The 17,059-nt window shown below is 40.1% G+C and overlaps 1 protein-coding gene across 6 annotated transcripts in view; it reads right to left on the minus strand.

The window, feature by feature from the left end:
* Positions 1-401: 401 nt before the first annotated feature.
* Positions 402-17,059, minus strand: part of RGS20 (regulator of G protein signaling 20) — a 95,043-nt gene continuing 78,385 nt past the window's right edge. For 3 of the 6 annotated variants that reach the window (XM_070481281.1, XM_070481280.1, XM_070481282.1), the window contains exons 4-5: positions 7,062-7,291; positions 851-1,863 (exon numbers count right to left, since the gene is read on the minus strand). In XM_070481281.1, coding sequence (XP_070337382.1) covers positions 1,675-1,863; positions 7,062-7,291 — 419 coding nt within the window. In that variant the 3' untranslated portion in view covers positions 851-1,674. Of the gene's footprint in view, positions 1,864-7,061; positions 7,297-17,059 lie in introns of all 6 variants that reach the window. The other 3 variants (XM_070481279.1, XM_044744159.2, XM_044744157.2) reach the window with 2 other exon arrangements.

Consider the following 17,059-nt stretch of genomic DNA (forward strand, 5'->3'; position numbering starts at 1 on the left):
CCAACACACACACACGCACTCTTCTATAGGTTTTAGCTTTGGCATTACCTCTGCCGAAATCTTTCCGTAGCCCTTCAAGACTTCCATAGCTCAGTTCTTCCCTGTCTTCCTACAGTATATTGTAGCTGCCATGGACACACCCGTCATCCTCAACTGAATGTAAACTGCTAGGGGGTAGGTTTTATGCCTTAATCACAATTATATCCTCTTAGTCTAATGAAAAAAATTAGACTGTAGTATATGGAATCAAAAGCACGTAAGGTGTTGATGCCTTGAAAAGGAGGAAAGAACATATTCTCTGAGACTGGACTGAAGGAGGTGAGAATAGATGCTTACCTATACATATTTATAGGTTACACAGGAAGTTGATGGGGTTAGGGAACCAATTTTCACAGTAAAGTAGGAGGTAAATGTTTTACTTAGAATGAGAGTGAGGGGCTTAGGTTTGGGGCTTGAAGAGGGTAATGAAGAAATTGTCAGGCTAAAGGGCCAGGTAAGGGAGACGACCGAGAGGAGAGCTATCCATTTAGAGCTGAAGCCTGCTGTAGGCCTCTTGCAAATTAATTTCTAACCCACGACTCAAACCATGCCAGATTCTGGATGTCTTTCACATTCACTTCATTTTGGAATGTCTTTCCCATTCGTTGTAGTTATGGATTTCTTCAGGATGGTTAGGTCTACAAACCAGTATTTTTACCTGTAAGCTATGAAGTTATCCCATTTGCCTATGATTAAAATAGTGGGATTTAAAAACAAAATCCTAGTTTGGGAGCTAAAAGATACCTTGTGTATATCCTTCCTTACTTAATGTTATATTTCCCAAATATTTACATGTGAAAAAATAAAGATTGAGATAAAACTCTTGTGCTTTATTTTTTAGAGTGAAAATACCCATATTTCTTTCAGTAATAAAAATGGAAATATGCTTGTTTAAAAGTTTTGTTGTGAACGTGACTAAGTTGTGAAATTAAAAATTCATTCTGTAGGTTCACAGATTCTCATAATAAAATAACTTTTCGACAAAAAAATTTTCTAACACGACTTCTCTTACCAAACCTTTGAGATGGATCCACTTAAGAGACAGTCCTTAACATTGACCATGTGTAGATACATATATGTGCATGTGTATCTACATACCTATATTCCAAGATAAAGTGGAACAGCATTTTCACAAGTAGTGGTCACATCTTTATAAAAAGGAAATTTAGGTCCTGTAATGTCACTCAGAAGTGAAATATTCGAAACTGAGCTTGATGGAAGGAAGAAGTAGCTGAGAAACACTTGCTGAATGTCTTTTTGGGGGGAGGAGAGTAATCAGGTACTGAACTCATGCAAAACAAAAGCAGTCCTGTTTGCTCCCATGGCTGGACGTGCTCCAGGCAGTGTGGAGTCTTCTAGTGTATCCTCTGCCACTGGGAACATGCTACTGTTATTGTAAATGTAAATATACTGTCTTTCTAAAACAGGCATACCCCATTTTTTCTAAAGCATCACTAAAGGTGGCTGCAATTTACATCGTGGATATATAGCCTTCTGTAGAAGGCAGCATCTGTTATTAAAATAGCCCCAGTATTACTCCATCAGAAGATACCACTGCCTCTAAATTCCCTGTACTGGACGTAGTCCACGAGTTCTTTTATTAATTTATTAATAATAAATATGCTTGATAATATCCTATGCTTCAACTGATTTCTCAGATAGGGACTGAAGCAAATCTTTATAGAGAGCAGAGTTCATGAATCTGGGATATGAGTCTCTGTGCATTAAGGTGTAAATCTGAAGCTGGGCATCATCGAATATGTGTTGGGATGGCTCCACCATGTTCCTGTTGATGACTTCTCTTACTCGGGAGTCTAAGCTGACCTGTCAATAGAAACAAGAATTGTATTAGACACTTTTCTCTTTGGAAATCCATCCAAAACTCCCATAGCTTATTTTGTTTTTCAAAAATCCCAAACCAAACAAGGTCATCCAAAAATCCAAACTTCCAAAAGAGAAACTGAACGCATAACGAACCAGGACGCTCAAGCTTTAGTGGCATCAGGAGAGCCTGGAAGTCTTGTTAAACAGATAGCTGAGCCCTCCCCGCAGAGAGGCTGACTCAGCAGGTCGGGGGAGGCGCCTGATAGTATGGGCGGGGGGTTGTATTTCTCACAAGTTCTCAGTAATGCTGGTGGGGATCACACTGCTTTCGAAAACCACAACACTGTTTTGCTTTTTAAAAATGAGTCTATTATGTCCTTTGAAGAAAAAAGGTAGCATGCATGGACTTACCCCTTGCTAATTTCCTGATAACATTAGGGTGAAAACCTGGAGGTCCCAGGCTGTAACCAGCTAGAACACAGGGACAGACTTTTGGGAATGAGGGCCAGCCAGGCTGGCTGGTGAAGTGGAAGCTGACTCAGAAGCACCATGTGGAAGTGTTAAAATCTTGGGGCCTGTGTGTAAATCTCAGCTCTGTTACCGCTTGGTTGGTGGGCCTTAGGCAAAGTAAACTGTGCCCTGATGAACTCCTCCACAGAGTGGCGATGATGACGGTAGTTGTTGGATTTTTGAACGAGAATTTATTTAAAGTGCTTGGAATTCAGTAAGTCCCTAGAAGATGTTGGTTCTTCTTACTCTGATGTTTTGCTCATTCTAGATGAGGCTGTCTCTCAGACCAGAGCAAGCTCCTGGGCTCAGACTTTTCCCATAGGATGCCAGACAAACAAGAGGACAGGCCACTGCTGCAAAGATGGACTCACACATCTTCTCTTCTGTGGGAAGAACCTTAGCCGAACCCTCTCCACAGCTGTAGGCCATGACAGTTCTAATGCTCTGCAATGCACATGCTATTGTGTAATATAAAACCAAAAATAGGATTAGCTAAATCATTAAATATGGATTTCAGTGATCTAGCTTTCCAGATGCATATATCCATCTTCCTCTTAGAAAGCTCCTTTTGCTTACCTACAGGTAACTCAAACCTAATACATTCAAAACGGATTCCCAGCAAACTAGACATGCAAAAGAATGAAACTGGACCACTTTCTTACACCATATACAAAAATAAACTCAGAAGGGATTATAGACTTAAATGTAAGACCTGAAAATATAAAACCCCTAGAAGAAAACATAGGTAGTAAAACACTTTGACGTCAGTCTTAGCAATATTTCTTGGATCTGTCTCTTCAGGCAAGGGCAACAAAAGCAAAAATAAACAAATGGGACTACATCAAACGAAAAAGATTTTGCATAGTGAAGGATGCCATGAATGAAACAAAAAGGCAACCTACTGAATGGGAGAAGATATTTGCAATTCATATATCTGATAAGGGGTTAATATCCAAAATGTATAAAGAACTCAATACCACTCAATATAAAAAAAAAATCTGATTAAAAAATGGGCAGAGGACCTGAATAGACATTTTCCAAAGAAGCCATGCAGATGGCCAAGAGGCAAATGAAAAGATGCTCAGTGTCACTAATCAGGGAACAAATAATAAGTGTTGGAGAGGATGTGAAGAAAAGGGAACCTCATGCACTGTTGGTGGGAATGTAAATTGGTGCAGCCACTATGGAAAACAGTATAGAGCTTCCTCAAAAAATTAAAAAATAGAACTACCATACAATCCAGCCATTCCACTACTGGGTATTTATCCGAAGAAAATGAAGACACTAATTCAAAAAGATATCTCCCCACCTACGTTCACTGCAGCATTATTTACAGTAGCCAAGATATGGAAGCAACTTAAGTACCCCTGGGTAGATGAATGGATAAAAATGATGTGGTATATATACAAATGAAATACCACTCAGCCATACAAAGAAGGAAATTCTGTCATTTGAGACGTGATGGACCATGATGGGCACCATGCTAAGTGAAATAAGTCAGAGAAAGAAGAATACTGTATGATTTCACTTATATGTGGAATCTAAAAAAAAACCCAAATGAACAAACAGGACAAACAGAAACAGACTCAGATACAGGAAACCAGTGGTTGCCAGAGGGAGGAGGGGGTGAGGGAAAGGGCAAAATATGTGAGGGGGATTAAGAGGCACAAACGTCCAGTGGTAAAATAAGTCATGGGGATGTAACGCAGAGCATAGGGAATATAGTCAGCAATATTATAACTTTTGTATGATGACAAATGGTTACTAGTCTTATCAGGGTGGTTATTTTGTAATGTATATAAATGATGAATCACAATGTTGTACCCTGGAAACTAATACAATATTGTATGTCAACTATATTTCAATTAAAAACAAAAACCCAGATTCCCAGCATCTCCAGATCTCTTTCTTATACAGCTTGTGAAGGAATGGAACTATTTATTCCCACCTAGTTCAGAGTCCTGCTCCTCCCTCAGTTTCCCTCTGGCTCTATATTCAGCCACAAAATCCTTGGGACTCTTCCTCTTTAACACCTCTCGAATCTGTCCACCTCTTCCCTCCTCTCTGCCATGACCCTTATGGAGGTCACTCAGCGTTTCCGGCTGGATTTGTTCACCAGCCTCTTAACTGGTCTCCGGCTGTCCATCTAGTGCCTCTCCCAATCACTCCACGGTTAGGCCAGAGGGATCTTTCTAAAGTGCAAAGCCCACGCTGACACTCCAGCTTCAGACCTTGCACTGGCTGGTCAGTGCTCTCAGGATCAGGTCGTAAGCCCACAAGTTCCAAGTTTAAACTTTTGAGGCCCTTAATGATCTGCTTCCACTAATTCCCCAGCTCTACCTCACTATTACACTCAAGAATTTAAAGAATTTCACTTGAAACTTAAAGAAAGTAAGAGTTAGGACGAGCTGGTCTTTGTCCTTCTGTTTGAATAATCTTTCCCCCTACTCTGTCTCGCTCAGTCTACTCCTCCTTCCCGTCTTGGTTTAGATGTCCCTCCACCCGTCCTGGGAAGCCTTCTCCAACCACCTAGATGTGGGTCCCGTGCTCCCTAAGCTATCCCTGTGGCAGCACTCACCACTAGAAAAGCCTCTCCTAGAAGCTTCTAGAATATAAAGGCCCAGTGCTTAGGAGCACAGCTCCTGCACAAAAGAGGGGGACTCAGAACACATTATTGGCTGGATGGAGGAAAGCTCCTACGCTTCTTAGAGAATTAGACTAAGAGTTACTGCAGAAAACACTAAAAAATATTCTAGTTCACAAAGAGGGCACAAATGGAACTATTTCATTCTGTACAGACTTCATCTGAAGAACCTCCCTGTGAGTGCTCGGCGGGGATGGTGTCTGCTCAGGATGGTGAATGGACACAGAGGGTCACGGAGAGTGGCCGGCTGGGGTGTGCCTGCTCTGGCGGGCACTGAGGCAGGGTCTGCTCCCGTCCTGCCTTCCAGTCCTCCCGAAAGTTCGAGCCAGGGGTGATGTCCCATTCATACAGAAATACACTCAAGGGTATGTAGCGATTAAAGGAGAGAACTGGGGTTCAAACCCAAGTGAATCTGACCCCAAAGTCTATGCTCTTAAAATTTTTAAGCTTTTACATTTCAAGTAATAGACGCTTATATTTGGGAGGAAAGGGTCATCTTTTTATATCATTTTTGCTTCATAAATTTGCTAAAAAGTTTTTTGGTTGTATAATGCTTTAAAAGACAGTGATGAAAATCTTGCCTTAAAAAAAGGAAAATCATGACGAAATAAAAATGCATGGAAGCCACAAATTAAAGGACAAAAATTCTCTTGCTTTTTATCAATTCAAAATGGAAATAAATTTCTGAACCTCGTATTCATACATCTGTCAGCTGAATACTGCCACTTCACAATGGAACCTAAGTAAGCAAATTGAGCCCCACTCCCTTTCTCCCAGGCATGCTCCCCACCCTATCAGTGAACTACGCCACCCCCTGGTCTGTCCAGACCAGGCCTGTTGGAGTCACTGGAGACTCAGCTTGAGCTCAGCTCAAAGCCTTCCTCTCTCATTTCTCTTCAGCTGGCCTACTGAGGCCCTCCTCATGTTCAGTTTGGACAACTGAGTTGGTCCTTCAACTGTCTTCTGCCTCTAGTCTTCATCTCCTAATGCATTCTGCAGCCATATTGGCCTTTGAAAAATCCAAATTTGATGATATTACCAGGCTAAAATCCAACAGCTTCCCAGGAGATACATCAGAAAACCTCAGCATGGCTCCCAAACCTCTTGATCCTCTCAGACCATCCCCTTTTCTAAACTCTCCTCCCGCTGCCTGCCGCCAGCCCAAAGAGTTTGGAAAACAGCTACACTTCAGCCACAGCAAGCTGCTGACACCCTCAGTGTCCATGCACCTGCATGCTTTTATCCTTGGTCCGCCTATTTCTATTCTCTGTGTTTCTGGTAATTTCCTTTCATTACCCTTGGTCCATCTGTGTCCTCCCCCTCATTCCTGCCCACCTCACTGCTGATGGCTCCCTCCACCAGCCCCTGTTAGGAACCTGAGGCAGCTCACCATGGGCTCCATGTCTGTTGGCCTCTTGTCTATGAGTTCCCTGACAGGAGAGGCCTGTTTTATTAACTTTATATTCTTAGCCACATACAGTAGGAAATAATGCATGATTTTTAAAGTTAGAGCTACAAGGCACTTAGTTTTGAGACCAACTTAACTTCCTAGATTTTAGATTTCAAGGCACAAAACCTCTGAGAGATGGAAACTTGCTTGATTTCACCCATCTGATAATTTCCCTGACATAAAAAGGACACCCTGGGGAAACCTTTGTAGCATCAGTGATGCTATTACTATCTAAAAAGTAATGATACCTGTAAAAAAGATTTTGCTCAGAATAAAAGGATAATTTTATTTAAAGCAATGCTTACAGGGTGTGACTTTTAAAAACAGTGTTAATGGTAAAATGCATAGACTCCCTCTTCTGGAGAATGTGATGAAAGTTCTGGATACTTTTTCCAGAAAAATAGTCTTTCACAGATTTTAAGGGCATTCGGAGCCCACTGGTGGGACCATGGTCAAAGGGATTTCAATATTATGAATAGTGGTGGAGTCATTTCCTATATTTTGGGAATAGCCGGAACTATGCCAGGTGAACAGGCCCAAATTGTTCATTTTACTAATGGCCTCCTGGGCGAACACCTTCCGGTGGGTACATACCTCTTTAGGAGAAAGAATAGAAACGTAGTCTTCATATATTATCCTTGCTTTCTCTTCAATAATGTTTTTATTAGCTTCTTTTTTCAGTTCCTCACACGCCATCCAGAAAAGCATATTTTCTTCGCTGAATTCTGTTCGGAGGAATTCTCGGAAAGCATTCCTTCCCGCGGGAGTGAGCATCAGCTTGTCGAACGACTGAGCCCAGGCGCTGACTTCTTCCAGAGTGGGAGCTGGGCTTGGTGGAGACCGAAAGAATCGGCAAAAGGGAGCTCTGTTATTGTCAGTTAATTTGAATTTCATCATGAGAAACATGTCTTTGTCCCCTCTGAGAATGAAAATGTGCACTTAGGCCCTTTTAGGAAGGGAAAGAACTGTTCTCACTTCCTTAAGCCTTTGGCCAAAACACAGGAGTATGATACTTTCAACCTGTCTAGCTGGACTGCATGGCTACTGCCTAAATGCTTGCAAATGAAATGGCTGGAACAACTGCTAAGAACATACTTGTTTACATCTAGGCACATCCTGCCAAGGTCTTTAAATTATAGAAGTAAAGAAAAATCCTATAACCGCCTGACCAAAACTCCCAGGCATCTGTCACAGACCTAAGTCAGACCTGAGCACACTAACCTCCAGAGCAGCGAAGGGGGTGGTGTCTGTTTAGTGTTTTTCAAAACTCTGTACTATTTGAGAAAGAGAAAAGAATATGTTATATAAATGCAAGTTACGAAGGTTGACAACAAAATGAACCCTTAGGAATTCACCATTTCCCTTCAGAACCAGGCCACCACCAGCAGCTGCGTTCACCTCGGCGCTGCATCCACACGGGGCTCGCCTGACGCCCCCATCCCCAGGAGAACCACTATCCATGATTTGCGGCCTACCTTTTTTCATTTGTTTTTATTTTAATTGTATTGGGGTCAGAAAACACAGTCTAGTAATTATCTGTGCTATCTCTTTTCCATTACTCTGTTTTTCAGTTTTTATGTATGTATGTAGCTCTGAAGAATATATTTTCTACTTTTTGTTTTAACTGTATAAAATTGGCTTACTATATGTTGTCCCCTGCCACTCGCTTTTTTCACCCCAGGTGTCTGAGATGCACCCGTGGTGTTGTATGTGGCCAGAGTTCCTGAGGAGGATGCATCTCTAATTTTGCATTCTTGTACCATCCTCAGCTGGTGTTGGTGTCACTGTTACATTGGCCTCTTAGACATCTGGGTGATTACACAAGACATGGACAACCTTGGAATGATCTTCTCCTGGAACTAACCCGTAAAACCAATTGGATCCAGTGTTTATTTTGTAGGAAGGGTTGAATTTTGTCATGGGTTGAATCGTGTTCCCTAAAAAACTTGTGTTGAAGTCCTAAAACCCAGGACCTCAGGATGTGACCTTATTTGGAAATAGGGCCTTTGCAGATTTAACCAAGTCAAGATGAGGTCATCACAGGGAGCCCTAATCCAACATGACGGGTGTTCTTTTAAAAAGGGGAATTTGGACACAGAGATGGACACATGGGGAAAAGGAGGTCATGTGACTGGCTTGATGTAGCTACAAGCCAAGGAATACTAAGGATTCTTGGCAACTACCAGAAGCTGGAAGAGCAAGGAAGGATCCCCCCTTAGAGCAGTGAGATCGCGTGGCTCTGCCAACACCTTGATTTTGGACTTCCGGCCTCAAAAAAATTTAAAAATTAAGAAAAAAAATACAGAGGGATCTCACATATCACTTGCCCAGTTTTCCCTGTTGTAACATCTTGCAGAACTATAGTACAATGTCACAGGACTCCTGGACATTTGTGATAGTTGAATGCTGCTTACTCATTTTTGTGATTCCATCTTTAGGTGGTTTAAACATTTCAGAGACCATTTTATTTTTTATTAGCTTATATTTTATTACATTTTATGTTTTATATTTTTATTACAGATGATTCTAACATCTGAAGTCCTTCGGGTTCTAAATCTGAATGTTGTTTCTACTGACTCTCATTTGTGGTATGTTGTTTCCTTGTAGTTTCATAATTTTTGGTTGATCTTAACCTTTGGGAAACCAAGAGTCAAAATTGAGGATGTTTTCTTTCCTGCAGAGAGGTTGTGTTTGCTTCTTCTGAGATATAGGAAGTGCTCCTGACCCAGGACCGCCCTAGCTCCTTTCACAGATCAAGGCTTAATCGGGAAATCTCAATTTCAACAGCTTGTCCCACACCCATGCGGCCTCCAGCAATTGTCTTCCCGGCCTTGCCCTCAGAGAAAACCCTACTCTCCTGTGCTGAGCAGTCTCCACTCAGGGTTTTGTTTTTCAGGTACTTTGTCATTTTCCTTACTTTCTGTGGGCCCAGCAATGCAAAAACTTTGAGATTTATGTAGAATCTGTTGTTTTTAAGATAAAAGCTGTTTTTAACAAACTCATAAATTGTGGAAGATTTTAATATGCTTCCCAGACTTTGAAAAATCTGGGTAAGGATAAATAAGATGAACAAAGAAGAAAAACATTTAAGTAAACTTTTGGGCTTCTTGTATTTTTTCCCCTCAGAAATAAGCAATTTAATACAAGTCCTATTTGAACAATGCGTTTAGGCGATTTGTCTAGTATGTGCAATTATATAGGCATAATACCAAGAAAAGGTGTAAGGACAGTTAAGTGAAAGGAAATCAATTGATAGTATAGGAAGGAAAAAAGACAATTTTAAAATTTGGCACTATGGAAAGTCATTTATTTGTTGCTTTTCAACTTTTTCTCAAAATACTTAAACTTAAAAAATAAGGGGCCGGCTGGTGGCGCAGGGGTTAAGTTCACATGTTCCGCTTGAGCGCCTGGGATTCACTGGTTCGGATCCTGGGTGCGGACATGGCACTGCTTGGCACACCATGCTGTGGCATGCGTCCCATGTATTAAAAAAAAAAAGTAGTGGGATAGCTGGATCGTATGGTGGTTCCATTTTTAATTTTTTGAGGAATCTCCATACTGTTTTCCATAATGGCTGCACCAGTTTGCATTCCCACCAGCAGTGTATGGGCTATCCTTTTTCTCCACAACCTCTCCAACATTTGTTACTATTAGTTTTAGATATTTTTGTCATTCTAATGGGTGTAAGGTGCTATCTTAGTGTAGTTTTTTTTTTATTGAGTTAATGATAGATTACAATCTTGTGAAATTTCAGTTGTACATTAATGTTTGTCATTCGCGTTGTAGGTGCACCACTTCACCCTTTGTGCCCACCCCCCACCCCACCTTTGCCCTGGTATCCACTAAACTGTTCTTAGTCCACATTTTTAAATTCCTTATATGAGTGGAGTCATGCACAGATTATCCTTCTCTAGCTGGCTTATTTCACTTAACATAATTCCCTCAAGGTCCATCCATGTTATTGCAAATGGAATGATTTTGTTCTGTTTTGCAGCTGAACAGTATTCCATTGTATATATATACCACATCTTCTTTATCCATTCGTCTGTTGATGGGCACTTAGGTTGCTTCCACGTCTTGGCTATTGTAAATAATGCTGCAATGAACATTGGGGTACATAGGACTTTTGGGATTGCTGACTTCAAGCTCTTTGGATAAATACCCAGTAGTGGGATGGCTGGATTGTATGGTAGTTCTATTTTTAATTTTTTGAGGAATCTCCATACTCTTGTCCATAGTGGCTGCACCACTTTGCATTCCCACCAGCAGTGTATGAGGGTTCCTTTTTCTCCACAACCTCTCCAACATTTGTTACTATTAGTTTTAGATATTTTTGTCATTCTAATGGGTGTAAGGTGATATCTCAGTGTAGTTTTGATTTGCATTTCCCTGATGATCAGCGATGATGAGCATCTTTTCATGTGCCTATTGGCCATCCGTATATCTTCTTTGGAGAAATGTCTGTTCATGTCTCCAGCCCATTTTTTGATTGGGTTGTTTGATTTTTTGTTGTTGAGTTGTGAGAGTTCTTTATATATTATGGATATTAAGCCTTTGTCAGATATATGACTTGCAAATATTTTTTCCCAGTTAGTGGGTTGTTTTTTTGTTTCAATCCTGTTTTCATTTGCCTTGAAGAAGCTCTTTAGTCTGATGAAGTCCCATTTGTTTATTCTTTCTATTGTTTCCCTTCTCTGAGAAGGCATGGTGTCCGAAAAGATCCTTTTAATACTGATGTCAAAGAGTGTACTGCCTACGTTTTCTTCTAGAAGCCTTATAGTTTCAGGTCTCACCTTTAGGTCTTTGATCCATTTTGAGTTTATTTTGGTGAATGGTGAAAAAGAATGGTCAATTTTCATTCTTTTACATGTGGCTTTCCAGTTTGCCCAGCACCATTTGTTGAAAAGACTTTCTTTTCTCCATTGTATGCCCTCAGCTCCTTTGTCGAAGATAAGCTGTCCATAGATGTGTGGTTTTATTTCTGGGCTTTCAATTCTGTTCCATTGATCTGTGCACCTGTTTTTGTACCAGTACCATGCTGTTTTGATTACTGTAGCTTTGTAGTATGTTTTGAAGTCAGGGATTGTGATGCCTCCCGTTTTGTTCTTCTTTCTCAGGATTGCTTTAGAAATTTGGGGTCTTTTGTTGCCCCATATGAATTTTAGGATTCTTTGTTCTATTTCTGTAAAGAATGTCATTGAGATTCTGATTGGGATGGCGTTGAATCTGTAGATTGCTTTAAGTAGAACGGACATTTTAATTATGTTTATTCTTCCAATCCATGTACATGGAATGTCTTTCCATCTCCTTATGTAGTCATCCAATTCTCTCAGAAAGGCCTTGTAATTTTCATTATATAGGTCCTTCACTTCCTTAGCTAAATTTACCCCAAGGTATTTTATTCTTTTTGTTGCGATTGTGAATGGTATTGTGCTCTTGAGTTCTTTTTCTGTTAGTTCATTATTGGAGTATAGAAATGCTACTGATTTATGCAAATTGATTTTGTACCCTGCAACTTTGCTGTAGTTGTTGATTACTTCTAACAGTTTTCCAGTGGATTCTTTGGGGTTTTCTATATATGAGATCATGTCATCTGCAAACAGCAAGAGTTTCACTTCTTCCCTCCCTATTTGGATTCCTTTTATTCCTTTTTCTTGCCTGATTGCTTGGCCAGGACCTCCAGTACTATGTTAAATAAGAGTGGTGATAGAGGGCATCCTTGTCTTGTTCCTGTTTTCAGGGGGATGGCGTTCAGTTTTTGCCCATTGAGTATGATGTTGGCTATGGGTTTGTCATATATGGCCTTTATTATGTTGAGGTAGTTTCCTTCTAAGCCCATTTTGTTCAGAGTTTTTATCATAAATGGCTGTTGGATCTTGTCAAATGCCTTCTCTGCATCTATTGAGATGATGATGTGGTTTTTATTCCTCAGTTTGTTGATGTGGTGTATCACATTGATTGATTTGCGGATGTTGAACCATCCCTGTGTCCCTGGTATAAATCCCACCTGATCATGATGTATGATCCTTTTGATGAATTGCTGAATTCTGGTTGCCAAAATTTTGTTGAGAATTTTTGCATCTATGTTCATCAGTGATATTGGCCTGTAGTTCTCTTTTCTCGTGGTGTCCTTGTCAGGTTTTGGTATCAGCGTGATGTTGGCCTCATAGAATGTGTTAGGAAGTGTTCCATCTTCTCTAATTTTTTGGAATAGCTTGAAAAGGATGGGTATTAAATCCTCTCTGAAAGTTTGGTAGAATTCCCCAGGAAAGCCATCTGGTCCTGGGGTTTTATTCTTTGGGATGTTTTTGATTGCTGTTTCAATCTCTTTCCTTGTGATTGGTCTGCTCAAATTGTCTGCCTCTTCTTGAGTGAGCTTTGGGAGATTGTAGGAGTCCAAGAATTTATCCATTTCCTCTAGGTTATCCATTCTGTTGGCATACAGTTTTTCATAGTATTCTCTTATCATCCGTTGTGTTTTTGCAGAGTCTGTTGTTATTTCTCCTCTTTCATTTCTGATTTTGTTTATTTGAGCTTTCTCCCTTTTTTTTCTTTGTAAGTCTGGCTAGGGGTTTGTCAATTTTATTTATCTTCTCAAAAAACCAGCTCTTTGTTTCATTGATCCTTTCTACTGCCTTTTTCATTTCAATAATATTTATTTCTACTCTGATTTTTATTATTTCTCTCCTTCTGCTGACTTTGGGCTTCATTTGTTCTTTTTTCTCTAGTTCAGTTAGGTGGAGTTTAAGGTTGCTTATTTGGGATTTTTCTTGTTTGTTAAGATATGCCTGTATTGCGATGAATTTTCCTCTTAATACAGCTTTTGCTGTATCCCATATGAGTTGGTATGGCATGCTATCATTTTCATTTGTTTCCGGTATCTTTTATTTCTTCTTTAATTTCTTCAATGATCCATTGCTTGTTCAGTAGTGTGTTGTCTAGTCTCCACATCTTTGTGCCTTTCTCAGCTTTTTTCTTGTAATGAATTTCTAGCCCTATAGCATTATGATCGGAGAAGATGCTTGTTATTATTTCAATTTTTTTAAATTTGTAGAGGCTTGCCTTGTTTCCCAACATACGGTCTATCCTTGAGAATGTTCCATGTGCACTTGAGAAGAATGTGTATTCAGCTCTTTCAGGGTGAAGTGATCTATATATGTCTATTAAGTCCAATTGTTTTAGTTTTTCATTTAGCTCCACTATTTCCTTGTTGATTTTCTGTCTGGATGATCTGTCCATTGATGTGAGTGGGGTGTTGAGGTCCTCTACTATTATTGTGTTGTTTTTAACATCTTCCTTTAGGTCTGTTAATAGTTGCTTTATGAATCTTGGTGCTCCTGTGTTGGGTGCATAGATATTTATAAGCGTTATTTCTTCTTGATGAAGTGTCCCTTTGATCATTATATATTGTCCCTCTGTGTCTCTCTTTACCTGTCTTATTTTGAAATCCACTTGGTCTGATATGAGAATTGCAACACCTGACTTTTTTTTCTTGCTATTAGCTTGAAGTATTGTCCTCCACCCCTTCACCCTGAGCCTGTGTTTGTCCTTGGGGCTGAGGTGTGTTTCTTGGAGGCAACAAATTGTTGGATCTTTTTCTTTAATCCATTTTGCCACTCTGTGTCTTTTTATTGGAGAGTTCAATCCATTTACATTGAGAGTGATTATTGATGCATGTGGACTTAATGCTGTCAATCTGTCGCTCATTATCTTGTTTTCCTGCATTTCTTTTCCTGTGTGCTTTAGCCTACCCATTTAATACTGCAATTTCTTATGCTGGGTTTCTTAGATTTTTCCTTATTTATGATTTGTGACTCTGTTCTGTATTTTATTTTAGTGTCTACCCTGAAGTTTGTATTTAGAATCTTGTGTATAATATAGTCTATTCTCTGGTGGTCTCTTACTTACTTGGCCAATACTGATTTAGACCCTTTGCTCTTCCCCTCCTAAATTATTATTTTCATTTTTTATTCCAACTCGTCTTATTATTTGGTAGTTAGAGTGCTAAGATCGTCCTTGTTTTGGTAGTTTCCTTATTTTTACCCTAATGCTACAGCTGAATATTTGCTATCCTGTTCTGGTTCTATCTATCGGTCTCCCTAGTCTGTGGATTGTGACCTCTTTCTCCCTTTTTTCTTTTTTCAGGTATGAGAGCCTTCTTGAGGATTTCTTGTAATGGAGGGCTTTTAGTTACAAATTCCCTTAACTTTTGTTTGTCTGGAAAAGATTTAATTTCTCCCTCATATCTGAAGGAAATTCTTGCTGGACAGAGTATTCTTGGCTGAAGACTTTTATCTTTTAAAGCTTTGAATATGTCACTCCATTCTCTCCTAGCTTGTAAGGTTTCTGTAGAGAAATCTGCTGAAAGTCTGATAGGGGCTCCTATATAGGTTATTCTCTTCTTTTTTCTTACTTCCCTGAGTGTTCTTCCTTTATCTTTCCTTCTTGCCAATTGTACTACTATGTGCCTTGCGGTAGGTCTTTTTACATTAACAAATCTAGGAGATCTGAAAGCTTCCTCTACACACATTTCTCCGTCAATCCCTAGATTTGGGAAGTTCTCGTCAATAATTTCGTTAAGCACACTTTCTGCTCCATTTTCCTTTTCCACGTTCCCGGGAATTCCTATGATCTCTAAGTTCTTACTCCTCATTGAATCCACTATCACTTGGAGATTTTCCTCTTTTTTTTAAATTTTTAGTTCTCTTTCTTCCTCTGTCTGGAGCCATGCAGCCTGTCTATCTTCAATTATGTTAATTTGATCTTCTATGGTGTCTACACGGCCATTCAGGGAATCCGTATTCTGTTTTATCTGGTCCATTGTGTTTTTCATCTCTAGTAATTCTGTTTGATTCTTCTTTATGATTTGAATCTCTTTTGTGAAGTAACTCCAGAACTCATTGGCTTGTTTCTCTATCTTTCTCTCTACCTCATTGAGTTTTTTGATTATAGCTGCTCTGAACTCATTATCACTTAGTTTACCTAATTCCAAGTCCTCAGGACTTAATTCTATGTTTTTATTGTTTTCCTTCTGGTCTGGGGCTTTTATAAATTGCTGGATGGTAGAGGAGTGGTTTTTTCTCATGGTGGTAGAATTCGGTTGCAGTTACAGCCTGTCGCCACTAGATGGGGGGGGTCGAGAGCCGCGTGTTCTGAGCTCTCCGCCTTCGGGCAAGATGGCGGTGCCCAGTGCGCTTTTCTGTGAGGGAGGGGCTGCTATTCTCATTCACCGATCTGGATTCAGATCAGTTCTGTTCTCTGGTCTCCCGAGGCCCTGGGTTTATGGGGTCCCTGCACACGGAAGCTTTCCCCCGTCAGTGGGTTTCCACTGAACCAGTGGCAGGAGTCCTGGATGACCCCCTGGTCATGCGGCGCCTCCCCGGCTCCTTCCCGGACCCACGCAGCAGCGATCACAGACTCTAGGGGAGGAAGCGATGTTCTCTCCTACCCGTTCCAGTGCCTCCGAGGCTGTGAGCAAGGTTTATGATCTCCGCCTTCTTGGTGTTGTAGGTCTCTAATGTGTTGGCATTAGATTTATTCTCTGAAATTCAGTTTTTCCAATCCTTTGTTGTATTTTGGAGGGGAGAGAATCCTGGGTCAGCTCACCCCACCATTTTGCTCCACCCTTTCTCTATATTAGTGTAGTTTTGGTTTGCATTTCCCTGATGCACAGCGATGATCAACATCTTTTCATGTGCCTATACGATCCAGCTATCCCACTACTGGGTATCTATCCAAAGAACCTGAAATCAGCAATTCCAAAAGTCCCATGCACCTCTATGTTCATTGCAGCATTATTTACAATAGCCAAGACGTGGAAGCAACCTAAGTGCCCATCAACAGATGATTGGATAAAGAAGATGTGGTATATATATACAATGGAATACTATTCAGCCATAAAAAAGAACAAAATCGTCCCATTTGCAACTACATGGATGGACCTTGAGGGAATTATGTTAAATGAAATAAGCCAGATAGAGAAGGACAATCTCTGTATGACTCCACTCATATGAGGAATTTAAAAATGTAGACAAAGAGAACAGATTAGTGGCTACCAGGGGAAAGGTGGGGTGGGGGGTGGGCACAAAGGGTGAAGGGGTGCACCTACAACACGACTGACAGACAATAATGTACAACTGAAATTTCACAAGATTGTAAGCTATCAGTAACTCAATAAAAAATAAAAGAAATAAATAAATAAACAAAGTAGAGGAAGATGAGCATGGATGTTAGCTCAGGGCCAGTATTCCTCAGCAAAAAGAGGAGGATTGGCAGCAGTTAGCTCAGGGCTAATATTCCTAAAAAAAATAAATAAATAAAAATAAAAAATAATACATTAGCTAAAGTATAAGTTTATAATTAAGAAAAACATGGACTTTTAAAACTTTCTTGAAAACCGAACATGTGTTTCATTATGGTCTTTTATTGTAAAAGCATATCATGTAAAAACAAAACAATGTCATACGTTTTGTCAAGAAGCATTGATTTTTATTTATGATATGCAGGGATGGGATTATAATGGAACTAAGTTTTCTCCCTGTCACCCAATGAACTAAAAGGAATTCTTTAGGGTGAAAATGTGATGGCTGTTA

Source organism: Equus asinus, chromosome 12, assembly GCF_041296235.1.
Source record: "Equus asinus isolate D_3611 breed Donkey chromosome 12, EquAss-T2T_v2, whole genome shotgun sequence".
NCBI lineage: Eukaryota > Metazoa > Chordata > Mammalia > Perissodactyla > Equidae > Equus > Equus asinus.